We start from the raw sequence: 20,595 nt of genomic DNA on the forward strand, positions 1-20,595 counted from the left end.
TATTATTTTATGTCTATGTTTTAATGTAGTTTTTGTTATTTTTGTTGGGGTATGTGTGTGGGGGGGGTGGGGGTGGTGTGGGGGGGTTGGGGGTAACTTTTAAATCTCTCCCTGCACGGGAGACCCGACCTTTTCTTTGTCGGGTCTCCGTTGTCGTTGGGGCTGCAACGAGGAGCGGCCTCCAACAGGAAGGCCGGGGGCTCTGGTGCCGACTACTCACCTCACCGTCGCGGAGCTGGCCGAGTCCAGAGCGGGTGGAGCTGTGGTGGACGCTGCTGCGACCCGACCCCCGGAGATTCGGTGGCTGCAACTGCGGGTTTGGCGGACGGTAACACCGGGAGCCCGCGGGTCCCTGGAGGGAGACCGCTTTTCGGGGCTTCCGCAGCGGCGACTTCTCCCGCCCGAGTTGCGGGGTTGAAGAGCTCCTGGAGCGGGGCCTTACACCATCGCCCCGCGCGGCTTGGAATGGCTGCGGGCTGCGAGCGCGCGCCGGGGGCTCTAACACCAAGACCCGGTGTGCGACCTTGCATCACCCGGCGTGGCTTAATGGCCACGGGACAATTCGCCATCGCCCGCCGGGGGCTTTGACTTTGACTCTGACATCGGGGGGGAGAGTGCAGTGGAGAGAGAAGTTTTTTTGGCCTTCCATCACAGCAATGTGATGGATGTTTATGTAAATTATGTTGTGTCTTGGGTCTATTTGTTTGTAATGTATGGCTGCAGAAACGGCATTTCGTTTGGACCTCAAGGGGTCCAAATGACAATAAATTGAATTGTATTGTTGTATTGTATACTCTCACCAAGTTTTCCCTCAACCTTTGATACTCCAGAGAAAAGAATACAATTTTGTCCAATCTCTCCTTATAGCTAATATCCTCTAATCCAAGCACCATCCTGGTTCACCTCTTCTTTACACTCTCCATAGCCTCCACATTCTTTCTATAATGGAAAGAACAGAACTGCATGCTATAATCCAGATGTGGCCAAACCAAGGTTCTATAATGTAGCAACCTGATTTCCTGGCCCCTATACTCAATGCCCGACTGATGAAGATATGCATATTGCATGCCTTCTATACCACTCTATCTAATTGCATTGCCACTTTCGGGGAGTTATGGATTTGGAACCCAAGATTTATTTGCACACCACTACAAAGATTACTTTCATGAGAGAGGAACACATTAACAACAGACATTCGGTTCTTCCAAATATTGTTCTGGATTTCTCTCACTTAGACATAGAAACATAGAAAATAGGTGCAGGAGTAGGCCATTCGGCCCTTCGAGTGCACCGCCATTCAATATGATCATGGCTGATCATCCAACTCAGTGTCCTGTACCTGCCTTCTCTCCATACCCCCTGATCCCTTTAGCCACAAGGGCCACATCTAACTCCCTCTTAAATATAGCCAATGAACTGGCCTCAACTACCTTCTGTGGCAGGGAGTTCCAGAGATTCACCACTCTCTGTGTGAAAAATGTTTTTCTCATCTCGGTCCTAAAGGATTTCCCCTTTATCCTTAAACTGTGACCTCTTGTCCTGGATTATTTAGACATACTTGCCATACTTGTGGTTGTGTCCCAGGCCTTGAGACATAGGAGGACCCGGGGGAAGTGCTCTGTAGCACTCGCCCGACTCCGGCAACAAGGATTAAGCACACGCCTTCCGAGTATATTCCTTGCAAATCTACGTTCTCTCAACAACAAATTGGACAAACTGAAACTCCTGTGTCAAACAAACAAGGACTTATCTCGAGCCGCTTCCCTGTGCTTCACCGAGACCTGGCTGCATGAGTCGACCCCGGACTCTTCTTCAGACGATCCGAAACATCACCCATTCCTTTTCTCCAGAGATGCTGCCTGTCCCGCTGAGTTACTCCAGCATTTTGTGTCTATCTTAGTTTTAAACCAGCATCTGCAGTTCCTTCCTACACATTTGTTCTTTGTACCTTTTCATACCTCCAGCTTCCCTCTCCCCTGCCTCTCAGTCTGAAAAAAGGGTCTTGTCCCAAAATGTTACCAATTCCTTTTCTCCAGAGATACTGCCTGACCCACTGAGTTAGGCAGCATATCGTGTTTATCTTTGGTGTAAACCAGCATCTGCAGTTGCTTCCTACACATTCTGTGCTCAATTTCATGACGAAGGGAATGCCACCTTCAGGGAACCCGAGATCCACTTCTTGTACAACGCTCCGCAGAACCCTACCATTTACTATGAAAGAGCTGCCCTAGTTTGACTTCCTAAAATGCAACACCTCACAAATCTGAAATAAACTCCATTTGCCATTCCTCGGTCCACTTGCCCAGCTGATCAAGTTCCATTGTAAAAAAACATCTATTTTGGAACAATCTATTTATACCTTGAACATTTTTCTCCAAATTATTGATATACATGGCAAACAGCAATGGGTAGGAAGGAACTGCAGATGCCAGTTTCAACCAAAGATGGACACTAAATGCTGTAGTAACTCAGCGGGACAGGCAGAATCTCTGGAGAGTTTTCGAATCCCTTCTTAAGCAATGGGCCCGACACTGATTCAAAGGCCTTGGTGAAGTCCATATAAACCATATCAACTTTCATCCTTCATAAACCACATCAACCTTCTTGGTCACAAAAAACACTCAATCAAATTCATGAAACATGATCTCCCACCCATCAGACCATGCTGACTAAACCTAATTAAATCCTGTCTTTCCTTATTCCTCAGAAACCTCTCCAGTAACTCACCTGCCACAGATGTTAGGCTTACTGGTCTATAGTTTCCAGATTTTTCTCTGCATCCCTTCTTAAATGCAATACAACATTAGCCATCCTTGAGATTTCCTGCACTTCACCAGGTCTAATGATGATTAGGGTAATACGATGATGCAGCTGGTCACGCCAGAACCCTGGGTTCAATCCTGACCTCGAGTGTTGTCTGGGGAATTTGAATGTTCTTCCTGTGACCATGTGGGTTTCCTCTGGGTGCTCTGGTTTCCTCCCACATCCCAAAGAAGTGTGGGTTCGTTGGCTAATTGGTCTGTAAAATGTTCCTACTGTGTAAGGAGTGGATACAAAAATGGGATAACATGGAAATAGTGTGAACGGTTGATGGATAGTCGGCGTGGACTTGATAGGCAGAAAGGTCAGTTTCCATGCTGTATCTCTAAACATGTATTTCAATCAGGGCTCCTATAATTTCATCTCCAGCTTCCCAAGGTGCCCTGGGACATACCCAAGCAGGCCTGGGGAGATTTACATAATTGAACGTCCAGCACTTCCTTGACTGTAACGTGAACTGACCTCACAACATCTCCATTAGCTTTCACAGGTTCCCTTGTCTTAATGTCTTTCTCTGTGGTAAAAGCAGAGAAGAATTATTCACAGAGGACCTTCCACTGCGGATCTACATGTAGATGACCACTTTGGTTTACGAGGGACCCTATTCTCTCTCTGGCTTCCCTATTTTCCTTAATATACTTATAACATCTACTTTGTGTTCTACCTCTGGTCCATGTGTATATGTACCAGAGGTATCCCTTTTTGACCTTCTGATTTTCTTCTTAACTATCCTCCTCAATCCCCTAAGTTCCTCCACGGATACACTGGAAACCAGCCACCTCTACCTGATCCATGTTTCTGTCTTTTTCCTTTTCAATTCTCTTTCTTGGCCTTTCTTTCACATATTCAAAGAGCAGAAATGTCTTTGACTGGTTTTCTTCACAATCATTTCAATATATTGAAATTGCCGTTTAAAACTCAGGTGAAGCTAGAGAACTGGGAAGAAAATTTACAACCCAAAAAAATATTGTAATATTGGAAGGCCCTTGTAAGAAATAACATTTTATTTTACATGTTTGCAAATTCATCATTGGGGCAGCCAGATTATCAGGATGCAGACCCAAATATGACAAGAATTTGGGAATTAACTATTTTTGTTATGATACAGGTTGTCATTGACTCTTTATATTTTAAAGGGATAGTAAGGTTTTCCTGTTAAAGAATCATCTTTGAAGGAGTCATAGTGCATATTAGCAACCTCCATTCCCCCCAAATTAAATATTGTTAAAATGCTTCCATTATATTAATAATAGCCTGGGACCTTGTGTGTTCTTTGTACTTGGATATAGATTTAAGAATGATTTGTACTTCATTGCATAATAAATAGATTCATACAGTCATACAAAACAGAAACGGCCTCTTTCACCAACTTGTCCATACTGACTGTTATCTTTGCTAATCCCATTTGCCTGCATGAGACGCTTATAATCATTATTATTATTATTATTATTATTATTAGCATTTCTTATCCAAGTACTTCTGTAACACATTTATACAATTGTAAATGTATCCATCTCCACCAACATCTCTGGCACTTGTTCCACATACCCACCATCCTCTGTGTACAATTCTTACCTGTAAGATCTCCTTTAAATTTCTCCCCTCTCACCTTAAATCTGTGCCTTCTAGATCTGGACTCCGCTCCCCGAGGATAAATACTGACTATCTTTTCTATCTTTGCCCTTCATAATTTTATAAACCTTTTTAAGGTCGCTCCTCAGCCTCCAACATGAGAATAAAGCAAACCTATTGAATCTCTTCTTATAACTACACCTCTCCATTACAAGTAACATTTTAGTGACTCTTGTCTGTACTCTCTCTATTGCTACCACAACTTTCCTATAGTGTGGCGACCAGAACTGTGGACTCAAGTCCAGTCTATAGCTGCAACATGACATCCCAATTCTTATTTTCAATGCCTTAGTCTATGAAGGCAAGCATACCAAATGCCTTCTTAAACATAACTATTCCATGACCTCATTCAGGTCACAAGTGAATTACACCACAACATTTCTCAGTATATCATTAAATTCCATCTCCCACAGCTTTGCCCAACTTTCCAGCTGTTCTATGTCCCGCTGTGTCCTTAGACAACCTTCTTTGTAACTTACAACTCCACCAATTCTGACATCTGCAGACTTACCAACTCTATATTCTCATATAAGGCATTTATATATTTTACAAATAACAAAGGTGCAACACTAATCCCTGCACAACATCACCTGTAACAGACATTCAGTCAGGATTGATACCCATCAACCTCCATCCTCTGCCTCCTATTACCATTCCAATTTTGGATTTACTTTTCCAACGCATCTCAGATTCCCTTTGCCATAAACTTCTCGACTAGCCGACCATGTGAGTGCTTGTCAAAAGTCCATGTCTACTCCTCTGCCTTCATCAATTTCCTCAGTTGTTTCCTTAAAAAAAACCTCATCAGATTTGTGAGACATGATCTCTCTGGAACAAAACTATGCCGATTCCTCCAAATCAGTCCTTGTCTTTCCAAATGAAAGCTGTGTATCAATTAACCAATGTATGTGACTATGTTGGTTACTACATGTAATATTTTACCTTAAAGTTCAAAGGTCTTCCATTAAAAACTTCAGCAGAGTGTTCATGGAAAAATAGAAGCAAAATTGCATTGTTGTATTCTAAAAGGCTTCGAAAGAGGAAGTGCATTTCATAAATATTGTTTCTGTTCATTTCATGGTATCTCTAAATGTCATGTGATATGTTTCTGATGTATAATCACTGTTACGAGGTGGTAAACAGAGCAGGCAAATTATGGAGATGCATGGCATCTTGAATCTCCTTCAGTCCGAAGACATGTTCCAATCTGAAACATTGCCGTCCATTCTCTCCACACCTGCTGACTGACCTGCTCAGTTCCTCCGCCACATTGTGTTTTTGAATCATTCAGTATTACCATCAGCAATACATTAATTACCTCTTCATTGGAGATGGGTGATTGAAGTCTATATATTGGCTAGGACATTCAATTTAACGCCTGGTTTTATTTAAATTACACCATATGATCTTTTATACATACATGAGAGACCAGAAATAGGCTTAGTTTAATGTCTCAACCAAAATATGGTTTTGTCGTTCATTTGTATAGAATACTAGACTAAGTGGGACCCATTGGATCCCATGTTCACACGGGAGGGCTGGTCCCCCAACGCAATATTCCACCTCTCCACCAATTCCAATATTGGTGGCCAGTGGGGGGGGGGGTCTTTCTGGAGTGCAAGTATAGGTATTGTGGCCTGAAGGGACTGGTTTCCAGAGGGCTAGTATGGACATTGTGGGCCAAATGGATTATTGGGGTGACAGCTCAGTTACTCAAGCCTGATGTGCCACCAAACTCAAGTGCAGTTTCATGCCACTTCAAGCAGGGCCACCAAATGCTAGTGCTGTTTAATGCCATTTCAAGCAGGGTGCAAGGCCACCAAATTCAAGTGCAGTTTCATAACACATCAAGCAGGGTGCAAGACAACCAAATTGAAGTGCTGTTTCATACCATTTCAAGCAGGGTGCAAGGCCACCAAATTCAAATGCAGTTTTATTCCATTTCATGCTGGGTGCAAGGCCACCACATTCAAGTGCAGTTTCATAACACTTCAAGCAGGGTGCAAGACAACCAAATTGAAGTGCTGTTTCATACCATTTCAAGCAGGGTGCAAGGCCACCAAATTTAAATGCAGTTTCATTTCATTTCATGCTGGGTGCAAGGCCACCACATTCAAATGCAGTTTCATACCATTTCAAGCGGGGTGAAAACACAATAAAACCACACAAAATACCACATAAACACCACACTCACAGTTCAGTAGACATTCAGTGTGTTCACTTGATTCACAACTCAGACAGAGTCGTGACCTCTCCCTCCCCATCTTGCAGAGACTGAACCGCACCCACATTTCTGGGTTTTATAATCCCTCCCCCTCCCACCGGAAGGGACATGGCTTTCATGGCATGATTGACAGGAGAGAGATTCTCAACATTTTTCTGTATTTTTCAATCCTCTGCACCTGATGAGCGGAGGGGGACTGAGTAAGATGGCCAAAAATCACAGCTGTAAATGGTAGCATTTTATCTAAAATCAATATACAGTGCAAACAGGAAATTGTCAAGTTACCACCACCAACAACCATTTGCAGTGCAGCATATCAAAGCATTTACCACCACCAACAACCATTTGCAGTGCAGCATTTCAAAGCAGTTACCACCACCAACAACCATTTGCAGTGCAGCATTTCAAAGCAGTTACCACCACCAACAACAATTTGCAGTGCAGCATTTCAAAGCAGTTACCACCACCAACAACCATTTGCAGTGCAGCATTTCAAAGCAACCACATTTTCATTTTCAAACCACATTAAGGGCACTCACAGTTGAGTAGACATGTGTTCAGTGTTATTCACAGCTCAGTGAGACGTGACCCTCTCGCTTCCTCCATCTTGAGTGAGGCACAACACTTCCGGGTTTTTTAGTCCCCCCCCCTCCCACCAGCAGGGGCAGCAGAGAGAATGTCAACATTTTTTAAACATTAATAACTCTTTTATTTTTCATCGATGGGAAAAATCCTCGTCTTGCGCAGCGGTGGGGGGTCTCTGAGTAAGATGGCCAAAAAAATCACAGCCGTAAGTGGCAGCGTTTTTTCAAAAATCATGAAACAGCAAAACAGGAAGTGGTCAAGATCATATTTTTAGTAATATAGATACCTATCATTGTGTTGTGCTTATAGGGTGGGACTCTGGACTGATTTAGTCAAAGTTGCTCGTAAGCAAGAAGTTTGGGATGTCTGCCGTGCTGCTTCTCAGTTTTGCCTATTGTATGATGATGGACGATGGAAACCAGAAAAGTGCGACGATGGTAATATCAAAGCAATAGATGCTTTACTATTCAAAAAAGCGCATTGTCCACTGCATAAATTGGAAAATATATATTGTTTGTCATTTTTGAATTTTTTTTCATCAGAAATCTTAATAACTGGAATGAGTGAAGCATCGTTATTTAGCGTTGAGAGGATCTCATCAGCAATGTTACACTCTACTCGCAAAGTATTTTATTCCTGTATTGATGTAATTAGACTACTTTCTGACGTTCACTTCATTAAAGGAGAGGTAGGTAGTTCACTGGTTTATTAAGTCAGTTTGAATTCCCATCGATGTTAACATGCAACTTTTATATATTCTTGTACAAATTGCATTGTTGCACATCCATGGGATAATCCATGAAAATTAATTGCATAAAATTTGGACATGTTGGCTGTGCGAAGAAGGCAAGGAAATATTTTTCGATGAGGTAATCATACCAAAAATCATGGTTAAGAAGAAAACAATGTTTATCCGGTTACGTCTGCCACACACAACAGAAATAACACATGTGCAGACTCTTTCTAATCAAGAGTCCAGTCAAGAGAATCAAGAGTTTTTTTTATTATTTGTGCAGAAATGGAACAATGAAATTCTTACTTGCAGCAGCGAAACAGATATGTAAGCATAATACTCTGCAAATGATAGTCATAAATAACAAAAAAGAAGTTCAATATATATTAAAAACCAATAATGGTGCAAAGACACAAACAATGCCCCCAAGTCTATGTAGTTCTGAGCTTATTTGGAGGTTATAGTGTTTAATGGTTATTGGGAGGAAACTGTATGTTACAGGCTTCAGGCTTCTATACCTTCTTTCTGATGGCAGGAGTGAAATTAGAGCATAGCCATGGAGCATAGGTGGTGTGGGTCTTTGATGATGCTAGCTGTCTTTTTGAGGCAGCGACTCCTGTGATGGTGTGGAGGTCAGTGCCTGTGATAGACTGGGCAATGTTCACCACTTTTTGCAATCTTCATTCCTGGGCATTCGAGTTGCCAAATCAGGTCATGATGCAACCAGTCACTATGCTCTCTACTGTACACCTATAAATGTTCGAGAGAGTATTCATCGACATATTAAATCTATTCAATCTTCTGAGGGAGTAGAGGTGTCAATGTGCTTTCTTTGTAATTGCATCAATTTGTTGGGTCCAGGACAGATCATCCGAGATAAGCATGCCCAGAATTTGAAGTTTTTGACTCTCTCTCACCAGATTGGTGAATTCTCTGCCTTCCCCCTTCTAAACACAGCATTCAGTTCCTTGGTTTTACTGTTGTTGAGAGCAATGTTGCTATTCCGGCACCATTCGATTAGTCCATCAATCGCCCTCCTATACTCTGATATGTCATCATTCATAAAGTGTCCACAATGGTGTAGCGATGTTACAATACCTACCTTCAGCAGCGCTGCAGTTCTGTCACTGGCCGCGTGCGCGACTTTGGCGCATTTGAGGGGGGGGGAATTAAAATGACGTTTTCTCCTGCGTGTCCGAGATATATTTTCGCTGATGCAGAAAAATCGTTCCGACTTCCGTTCTCGGAAGTTTAAAAAAAAAATCGTGGAACAATTTAATCCCTGGAGTAAAATAAAAAGCTACTTCTAATGCCGTCAATGCCTACAACGGGACGGATCTCACATAGGGGACAAAACAAAATGTAAGTTGTGTATTTTACATATAAACTTGCTTCTTTGGATGACTTTAATCAAAATTTCCTTGGCGATAATGTGATTATGTCCCCATACGAAACAAGTGTTTTTCCTGCTGATATGGGCTCAAATTTGCTGCAACCGCAACATTCCAATCGATCGCATTCCACAAAAACCCTCTCGCAAGATGATTAAAATGCCCATTAATTTACGGGAATTAAACATTAAATTCCTTCCATTTGGCCTATAAATTCAAGACAATGAGATTAAAAAATCATGTTATATTGTGAATTCTTGTGTGAATGTTATTTGGACACTTAGGCTATTTAAAAATGTTAACCTTGTCTTAAATAATGGATAGATGTTTAGATCTAGTAATTGAATGTTGTAATTAGCTATAATTAGGTTATCTAATTATATGGTTTAATTTCAGGTCATCCAAGTAAGATGTTTTATATTTGTTTTAGAATGCTTCAATCTATAATAACTGAAAATTTCATTCAGTTCTCTTAATTTTTAAGAAAGTTATGGACTTTTGACTGTCCTCGATCACAGCTTTTGAGTTAAGTCAATGGAAAAACAATTGGGAACAAAATGCTAATTTCCGAGTATGAAAATGGCCATAACTTTTTTAATACTGAAGATAAGAAAGTAAATTAGGTGTCAGATTAAACTTATTTTTATGCTTTATCTGAAGGGATAAATTGCAGACTTGATTTTTAAAATCTCAAAATTTTGTAACATTGCTAAATGGTGGTGATTTACTTTAGTTTAGTTTAGAGATACAGTATAAAAACAGGCCCTCCGGCCCACCGAGTCCACGCTGCCCATCGATCACCCATTCACACTAATGCTATTTTATCCCACTCTTTACACATGATAGACAATTTACAGTGTCGGCGTGATGTCGGCGAATTTGAAGATGGAGTTGTAAATTGTGTCCAGCTAAACAGTCATGGGTCTAGAGTGAGTAGAGCAGGGGACTGAGCCCACAGCCTCGATGTACTCATGTGCTGATGGCTATCAAGGAGGAAATGTTGCTGCCAATTCATACTGATTGTGTTCTGTTGATGAGGAAGATGATGATCTAACACAGCTTTTTAATCCTTTTATTTTCACCCACCTCCTTCCACTTACATCTTCTGCACACAGATCGGCCGTAATTAACAAACCTTCACCACACTCTCTCAACGAGCAGCGCCTACATTCATCTCATTCAGTCTCCCTCGATCTACACTCTCTCACAGACATGTTCTTGTTTTTTCAACCTCTCCTATGTTTTAATTTCTAACTTTTCTCTGTTCTGAAATTTGAACTGTTTACCTGACAAACTGAGCATTTCTAGCATTTTCTTTTATCCCAACCTAGACAGTTTGATTTCTTTCCACAAATGCTGCCAGATGTTAATTGTTTACATTATTTTCTATTTTCATTTCTGTTTTCCAGGATTTGTTTTTGCTTTTCTTTGAACCTCCATGTATCCTAAAACTACTTCTTCAGTTACTACTCAATCTCAGTAACTTTTGAAATCATCAATTAATTTATCAATTGTGGTCTCTACATTTAAGTCTAAATCATTTATATATACTGTATACCACAAATTATATATACCACTAATACTGAGATGTACATATAATCTTCCCGTCACTAAAATTCCTATCAATCTTTGCTTTTAGCCACTGTCAGTTTTCAATTCAACTTCCCTTTTCCATTGGATCTTCTGGGGATTCAATTTGTATGTGAGATTTTGGCAAACATCTGCAATGTGGGAAATTGTTTAACAACTGATATAATATTAAAAGCTTCACCTATTTTCCTTATTGCAGAGTTGATGGAAGAATTGTCCCAATATTTTTTGTAAATTTGAACCTAATTATAACATATTTTGAAATGTGTAACTCTCTTTCCAACATGCTCATCCAACATCATCCCCCTCACCCAGCCACTATGTGTAATCATTCATTACCATTCCACACATCTAAAGATGTTCAGGTATGTAGGTAAATTGGCTTGGTAAATGTAAAAGATTGTCCTTATTGTATGTAGAATAGCATTAATATGCAGGGATCGCTGGTCGGCGCCAACGCGGTGGGCCAAAGGGCCTGTTTCCGCGCTGTTTCCCTAAACTAAACTAAACTAAACATCCCCTTCCAATTCTTGGCCTCTGGTGCTCGTGTATCTATTTTGGGGCCATAAACCTTACAAACACCTACCAATTTCCAAATTACTTTAGAACATTAACAATTTATGTTTAAAATTGGTTCATAATTAAAAGTAATTAATTTGGTTAGTAAGATTTGATATATTTTTCAAAGGCTACATATTTATTATTGTAATTTGCTTGTCCAGGCAACTATTCAGTTATTAAGATCAGAGGGTGCAGAGTTCAACAATGTGGCAGTTTTCCCAGAAGAAAAACTACATTCTCAGGGATTTGTAGCCAAAAACTTAGAGGAATCTCCAGAATGGATTACTTACAGGTATTTCAATCTTTTGTATTTGTCCATGTAGAGAAATGATAAATTACCACATTGTTTATAAATGATAAACAAATGCACATATTAACTGTCTGACGCTCCCAAGTTTTACCAAATTAAAATGTGACTAAGAGGAAGATTATTAATGTTATTGTTATATTATATGAATTGTGTTATTATATTAATGTAGAGGTAGTGAAGGAACTGATACGTGAATTATGGTTTACAATTTTGTAATTGTGAAACTCAAAAACAAAATGTATGCCTTAGCTTCTACTGGGTTAAAAGGTAGGGCCCGATTAACTAAACTTCGAATTGCCGGAGTGCATTGTAGCTAATTTCTGGAGTCATAGTGGTAGGTCCTGCTCCTCCAGGACCAGAAGCATTGCTTGAAAAGCACAGCTCTTTTCAGGCCGCACTTGCAATCTTCCTTTCACTACCAGGTTTGCTGATGGCTATTTTAGGAAAGATGGGCACCAACTGAATCTCAGATGGAGGCTGATTGTACCAAAGTGTCTATCCTTAATTAGGCAAGTGTTTTCCCTCCGCAGACAGAAGTTGAATATCTGAAATGTCAAAGGGCCAAAGAAAGTTTGATGTGCAGAAAATGAAATAAAGTATCCTGTGTATTCTTCTGCCATTTGCAAACTATGATTCAAAAAAGAATTGGGTTGAGGAAAGTATGGGTGTTACCAGGAGAATTACACCTGAAGTAGCCATTATCTACAATGGTCTTATTCATCTCTTGACAAGGCTTCGGAAACAGCTGCACCAATTAGATCCGGCACCGCACTTCCAATACAAAATAACATACAGGCGTGTTTGGTTTGTTCTTGCTTTGTACGACTGTGCTTCTATTTGCCCTGAAGAAGAGAATAGTCAAGAGCTAAGATGTCCTATGTCCCCAACAGAATGATGACATTCTTACCTGCAGCAGCAAAACAGAATTTGTAAACATAGTGCTCTGTAAACAATATAATAATACAGCATTTCATTTTATTGGGTACAATAAACTAAACTAAATGAAAAAAAGTTCACACAAACATACATACATACACACACACACACACACACACACACACACACACACACACACACACACACACACACACACACACACACACACACACACACACACACACACACATACATGTAATACAAACAAACAATAAAAATGCAAACAGACAAGCCCAATGTTACAAGACCATGTGGGGAGCTTATTTGGAGGCTGTAGTGTTTAATAGTCTGATGGCTGAAGGGAAGAAGCTGTTCCTGAACCTGGTTTCAGGCTCCAATGTCTTCTTCCCGAGGGCAAGAGTGGAATGAGTGTGTGGCCAGGGTTGTGCGGGTCTCTGATGATGCTAGCTGTCTTTTTGAGGCAGCTATGCCTGTAAATCCCATCAATGGTGGTCGGTACCTATGATGAACTGGGCCGTATTCATCAATCCAATTCTGTATGAAATACTTTGACGTTTCTTCATGACCCAATATTGTGCTTTATAAATGAACATTTTTATTTCTTTACAAGCCCTCATTGTGGGATCCCGTGCCTTGTCATATCTCTCAATGGTTAATTGATAATTGTTTTCATTGGTCACTAAATCCCCATATGATTTAGCGTATAGTAAAAGAAAAGAAAATCTCTATCCTCCTACGTCTATTAAGATGAATGCATTGACTGAAATGCCTGAGGGAACCCACACTACTCTGCATTTTGTATTCTTTTCACACATACCTGGCCACATATCAGTTGTCAAACTCCTGCCCGCATGCAATCTAGCCACCTTCTATTAGAGATACATCTCATCTTTAAGGGATGCAAGATAGTTTCATGCAGTGAAGTCTAGCTTTAGCTGAAGCAAATCATTTGACATTGCTGATTAAGGCAGGTGAAGAATGTTTAATTGTCACATGCAAGGAAAGTGAAATATTGAAATTCTTATTTGATGAAGCTTTACAGGCACATTAATGCAATTACACAATAAATAAATATACAATTAATTATACTACAATAAGTTATCAGTTACACTAGGTGACTGGATTGTAATGGTGCAAGCTGGAGTATGTAGTGCAATGCATAGTCGTTCGTTAATGGGTTAGTGTTGCGGCTAGGGTGTATTTCAAGAGCCTGATGATTGATGGGAAGAAGCTGTTCTTGAACCTGGAGGTAACGGTTCTCAGACCTCTGTACCTACCCAATAGCAGCAAGATGAGAGCATGGCCAGGGTAGTGTGGGTCTTTGATGATATTAACTGCCTTCTGGAGGCAAAACCTTACAGATCCCTTTGATTCTAAGGAGATCCCTACCTGGGACCGACTGGGCAATGTCCACCACTTTCCACAGCCTCTTCATTCTTGGGCATGCAAGTTACAGAGGTGGTGAGTGTGGGGGAGGTGGTGTGTGTAGGGGAGGGGGTGTGTGGGGAGGGAATTTGTGGGGGTAGGTGAGGGGGTGTATGTGGGGGGGTTGTGGGTGTGGGGGTTTGGGGGAGAGGGGTGTGAGGGAGGGGGGGGTGTAGGGGAGGGGGCGGTGTGAGGAAGGGGGGGTGTATGGGGGGTGTAGGGGAGGGGGGGTGTATGGGGTGGTGTGAGGGAGGGGGGGGTGTAGGGGAGGGGGGGTGTATGGGGGGGTGTAGGGGAAGGGGGGGTGTATGGGGGGGTGTAGGGGAGGGGGGTGTATGGGGGGGTGTAGGGGAGGGGGGGTGTGAGGAAGGGGGGATGTATGGGGGGTGTAGGGAGGGGGGTTGTAGGGAGGGGGGTGTATGGGGGGGTGTAGGGGAGGGGGAGTGTAGGGGAGGGGGGGTGTGAGGAAGGGGGGGTGTATGGGGGGGGTGTAGGGGAGGGGGGTGGGTGTAGGAGGGGGGGGTAGGGGGGGTGTAGGGGAGGGGGGTGTGAGGGAAGGGGGGGTGTGGGGAGGGGGGGTGTAGGGGGAGGGAGGGGGGGGTAGGGGAGGGGGGGTGTATGGGGGGGGTTGTGGGGAGGGGGGAGGAGTGGGTAGGTGGTGGGGGAGGTGGGGAGGGGGTTGTGGGGAGGTGGTGGCGGGGTGGGTGTGGGGGAGGGGGGGGTTTGGGGGAGAGGGTGTGAGGAAGGGGGGGTAGGGGGGTGTAGGGGAGGGGGCGGTGTAGGGGAGGGGCGGTGTAGGGGAGGGGGGGGTAGGGGAGGGGGTGTATGGGGGGGATAGGGGGGGTGTAGGAGAGGGGGCGGTTAGGGAGAGGGGGTGTATGGGGAGGGGGGGGTGTAGAGGAGGGGGGGGTGTAGGGGGGGGGGGGTGTAGGGGAGGGGGAGGGGGCGGTGTAGTGGGGGGGGGTTGTAGGGGAGGGGGCGGTGTTAGCGGAGGGGGCGGTGTAGCGGAGGGGGGGGGTGTATGGGGGGGTGTAGGGGAGGGGGCGGTGTAGGGGAGGGGGGGTGTATGGGGGGGTGTAGGGGAGGGGGGGTGTATGGGGGGGTGTAGCGGAGGGGGGGTGTATGGGGGGGTGTAGCGGAGGGGGGGGTGTAGGGGAGGGGGCGGTGTGGGGGAGGGGGTAGTGTGGGGGAGGAGAGGTGTGGGAGGGGATGTGTGTGCTCACCGGTTCCCAGCCCTGGCTCCGACTGCACTCACTGGCTCCACGACCCGGCTCCGGACTCACTCAGCGGCTTCCGTCCCCAGCGCCTGTCACGCTCACTGCCCCCGCCCGCGTACACAGCCCGCCCCCGCCCACGAACACAGCCAGCCCCAACCCGCGGACCACAGCCAGTCCCCGCCCGCGAACACAGCCAGCCCCCGCCCGCTAACACAGCCAGCCGCTGGACACAGCCAGTCCCTGCCCGCAGAACACAGCCCACACTCCGCTCCTGAAGGAGCCGGTGATTGATTTGGTGGGTGCCGGAAGGGGCATTGCCGTCCAGGTGAATAACAGACCAATAACTTTTGTAATATTTCACCGATCGAAACAAAACTTGGTCCGCTTGGAACAGAGGAGAAGGGTGAGTAAGGTGGCGAAAAAATCCTAGCGATATATGGTACAGTTTTTGCGCAAATTTAAAACCAACGCAAACCGGAAGAGGACAAGCTGAAAGTTTTAGTAAAAGTATAGATGACTGAATACTACGATTGCGCAAATGACCAGGCAGCATAAATTTGATGTGCTGTCTGCATTCCACTCAGAAGGCATGTTCAAATGTACATTGCAAATTAACTGCAGGTGCCCAAAGATAGACACAAAATGCTGGAGTAACTCGGCAGGGCAGGCGGCATCTCCGAAGAGAAGGAATGGGTGGCGTTTCGGGCCGAGACCCTTCTTCGGACTGAAACGTCACTTATTCCTGTTCTCCAGAGATGTTGTCTGACCCGCTGAGTAACTCCAGCTTTAAGTGTCTATCTTCGGTTTAAACCAGCATCTGCAGTTCCTTCCTACACAACTGTTTGTGTTTCTGTTTCATATTTTTTGTATTTTTATTTACCTATTCAATATTGGGAGTTATGATTTCCCTTATGAACATTGTTTCCTTCCCCACAAATAATTCTTGACCTGCTGAATAACTTCAACATATTTAATCTAAATTATTTGCCATGGCAGTGCAGCAAGCACTCCGCAAGCAGCGGCAGATTAAAGACGAGCTGGTGCTGACCTCAGCCCAGCTGGGGGCTGGCGCCAGCCCACGCGTTGCCCCAGAGACACATACACCTAGCCCCAAGTTCGGCCAACAGCAGTGCCCAAACCCGAGGGTTGAAACCTCATCTTGGACGGGTGTGTTTCCTCCGACATGATCCACACTTTCATCCAGATCGGAAAGAAAAAGCAATGCAAATTATTTCAAACATTTTTGAACGTACTGGGCAATTGTAACTCAAATGCTAGAAGAAGAGAAGTATTTACTTCATTTACTCAAAGAATGATCCTATAAGAGTTTTCCTGTTTTGTCTTTAAAATTGAATGGAATAAGGCCTCAAAATGAAAGAGCACTGCAATGAAGCAGCACCGTGTGGGGCAGCGCTATGTGCAGTATACCTGCATCAATTCTTAAAATTAATTGTGTTTATTTTCAGAAACTGGATAGACTCTTTGTCCGTTGATGCCACAGAGGACTTCTTGCGAGCTGCAGAGCTGGGTGTCCTATTAAATGAAGCAATAATAGTTTGCAATGCAGCAATCTATATCTGGAATTATAATCACCACCTGTTAGTTTCTGGAAGATATGCGGAACTTGTGAAACCATTTCAGGCACTTCTTGCTGCATTAAAGATAACAGGGCATTCTGGGTGAGTTTGCTTGTCCAGTGATAGATTGTAGAAGGGTCAGTTTTCCTCTCCCACATTTCTAGCATGTTTCAGAAGTATGCGGCAATATCGCCAGAAAATGAATGTTTACATATTGTCTGAGGGTTACTGATGATAAAGGAGAGCTACATGCCCACACATTTGACGTTTTGTGGAGTAATTATGAAAACAATTGAAGTGTGCATACATTCTGAGTGTTAAAGGCTCTGGCATCATTAAATGTAGCAGGTAGAATTACTACAATTAATAATTAATATTGTTTTGGTCAGAGAAGTTTTTAAAAGGTGTTTGTGAAGGATATTTGTTTGAAACGTTAGCAGAAACATTGATTTATACACTGAAACTTATATTTTATAAACTATAATGAAGGATTTAACAATTGTGAAACTATTTTTGTTATACAATAGGGAAACTGTGCTTTTAGTAATGCTGTGTAATGATCTATGCCGTGGCTTGATTCAACCTTGGATACCCAATCCAACTAACTTTGAAAAAAGTGAGTCTAGCAAGGGCTCTCCATATACTGCCAAGAAAAAGCCACCAGCAAAAAAACCCGAAAAACTAAACATCCCGCTGGTTTTGTCTGTGGATTCTGAAGGTATTCCTCACTTATATGAAGCTCTCCAGGTATGAGGAATCACCCAATAATTTTACAGACAATGCTGTTAACATATTATTATGTTAATTTAAAAGTACAAACCCTTAATGCAGTAAGACAATTGCATGATAATCCATTTTATTGGAAAAATATAATTAAATGAATTGTAGTGTGTAAGACATAGATTATATACAACAAACGTGGTCTGAGAGAGTATTCAAAAGGCATAATTCAGGTGGTTATATCATTTTTCTTTCCTTAATTCTACAAATTTGTGTTGTTGAATCCTCCTCACAACATAATTCAACCCTAATCTTTATCATAAATATCACAATCATATACATCGAAGGGATAAAATTCATTTGAACTCGTCAACATAAATTACCAATAAGGCAGAATTGGCTAGAACATTGATAAAAGTTCTAAACTTAAAGCATTATTGGAATAGATCACAGCACCTTTTTTTTTTTTTAACATATGTGAATAGCATAAGGTTCATCCTGACTTTTTTCCCATGTTGTGTTCTAGTTTCATCCAATCAAATGATAAGTAATTACCTATTTCGATTTATGTCATTATGCCAAATTTTCAGTCGACGAAACACTGTCAAACCAAAGAAGATACCTTACACTAAATACTGTACCTGTATGAGGATATATTTTCAATTAGATAACTATTTGTTTTAACATCAATATTAAGATTAACATTAATACAACATGGAAATAGTAAATTGACCATCATGTCAAGAACCTATCTCTGTGTCCTAATTGCTTTTTCCAGCATTTGACCCTCAGCCCCAATATGTCATTGTGTATTAAATGCTCATCTAAATGTTTCTTAAATGCTTTGGGCATACCTTTCATCCTCACCCATACAGGCAATGTATTTAAGTTTAGAATTACCCTCTTAGTTAAACAATTCTTCCTCAAATATCATCCATATCTCCTATCCCTTACCATAAACCTCTGCCCACTGGTGATATTCACCTCTGCAAAGGCAAAACATTTATCACAATCTATCATTAACCTGTGTTCCTCATTGTTTGGTATAAATAGATCCCCCCTCAGCCTTCTCCACAAAGTCAATCAAACTTATCCTATTCTCTCTCTTCTCAGATAATTATTGACTGTATCCATGTATTGTCCTACTGAATTTCCTGTCACCTTAGTCACTGCAGTCATATCCTTTCTGTAGTGTGATGATTGCACTATGATGATAATGCACACAACATTCCAGCTGTAGTAGACCTGATTTTTTTAGACATTTATATCATAACCTTCCTGCTCTTGTATCGCTTTCCCCAGCTAATAAAGCTTAATCTCCCGTATGAGTTAATCACCACCGTACCTACCCGTACTGCTGCCATCAGGGATCCTTGGGATGCACACCAACTGTTATTCAGCACTTCTAAGGTCCTACTGTCTTTGTATATATCTTAGCCAAAAACACGTCCAAAAATGCACATCTCACATTTTTGGAGATTATATTCCTCCCGTCACGTTTATGTCCATCTTAAGTTATGTAGCCTATGACAACTCTTTATTATCAACAATACCAACAATTCTTGTGTCATCTGAAACTTAATAATTATACTTCCTATATTAATGTTTCTGTCATTTGTGCATACAACAAAATGTAAGGGTCCCAAAACCAATTCCTGCAATGCACCATTGGTCACAGATTTAAAATCATGATAACAAGCCCTGACCATCATCTTCTGCCTCCTTCACCAAGGCAATTTCAGATCCAATTGGCTCAGGGTCCCATAGGCCAATACCTTCTGGACCCGTTTCACATGTGAGACCTTTTCAGTGGCCTTACTGAAGTCCACAAGGTGAACATGAACTGCGCAACCCTCCTTAATGCATTTAATTACCTCCTTGAAGAATTCAAACAAATTAATCAGAATTTCCCCCCAAACATGATTTATCTTGTCCTTCAGAACTATTTTGTAATGTTTTTCCTAGCATTAATGTTTGGTGTTAAGGGCATTAAGTCAATCAAACTTATGGGGGAATAGGATGGGTCAGGGATGGGACACTGGAGACTCTCTTTCACTTGCAGGAGCTCAGTGTATATTAACATTTTAATGGGAATAATTAATACAGTGTTGTTTGGACTATAGATCTGTGAATATGCAATGCATATCATAAATGGAAGTGCACCTTCTGATGTTGTTCCTATTGCTGTGAGACATCAGATTATAATCACATGGGTCAAGATAAAACAGCTTCTGCAACAACAAATAGGACCAAGTCTGGGAAGTGATGATGAGGTAAAGCAGTTTACAAATTATTTACTTACACCTCTTGATTTGTTTACTGATGCATATTGATGGGTTTCATTTTGAAATAAATCACTTGGAAATTGGGCTGTTTGAAATTATTTCCATTTTTCAATAGAATGTTGGTTAAAAACATTAAACCAAATATTTCCTCAGCACTGACTTAAATCAGGTATTGTCTTAATCATGTATTTTCTTAATCATGAATTGTCTTTCTGCTGGCTTATTAGCATGCAACAAAAGCTTCTCACTGCATATCGGTACACGTGACAATGAACTAAACTAAACTAAAGATTACTTTGTGGATTATACATGGGAAGTCAGTTGTGCCGCACAAAACAAAGCAATATGTAAATGCATAAATGTCATTAGCCCATTAGACATATGATATTCAAGAGTAATTGAGGACTTAATGTTAGACGCACTATTAATAGTGCAGCGACAAACCCTTAAGAGTATATACCAAAAGCTTTTATTTGTAGGAATTACGGTAACTATTCTAAAGTAGATTCCTGATCATAAGCAGTAAGGAAGACCAATTTGCCTCTCAGAGAATGACGTTGTTGTTCCAAATAGTAGCTGCAGTGATAAGAGTAGAAAATGTGAGTAAGAATAATGAATATGCAAGTAC

General features: G+C 42.1%; 1 protein-coding gene across 1 annotated transcript in view; it reads left to right on the plus strand.

Annotated features, from left to right (window-relative positions):
* The window catches only part of cfap46 (cilia and flagella associated protein 46), a 219,090-nt gene that overhangs the window by 71,630 nt on the left and 126,865 nt on the right, over window positions 1-20,595 (plus strand). The window contains exons 15-20 of the mRNA XM_033034743.1: window positions 7,571-7,698; window positions 7,804-7,949; window positions 11,698-11,828; window positions 16,852-17,064; window positions 17,490-17,709; window positions 19,806-19,955. Coding sequence (XP_032890634.1) covers window positions 7,571-7,698; window positions 7,804-7,949; window positions 11,698-11,828; window positions 16,852-17,064; window positions 17,490-17,709; window positions 19,806-19,955 — 988 coding nt within the window. The remainder of the gene's footprint in view (window positions 1-7,570; window positions 7,699-7,803; window positions 7,950-11,697; window positions 11,829-16,851; window positions 17,065-17,489; window positions 17,710-19,805; window positions 19,956-20,595) is intronic.

This window comes from Amblyraja radiata, chromosome 15, assembly GCF_010909765.2.
Source record: "Amblyraja radiata isolate CabotCenter1 chromosome 15, sAmbRad1.1.pri, whole genome shotgun sequence".
NCBI lineage: Eukaryota > Metazoa > Chordata > Chondrichthyes > Rajiformes > Rajidae > Amblyraja > Amblyraja radiata.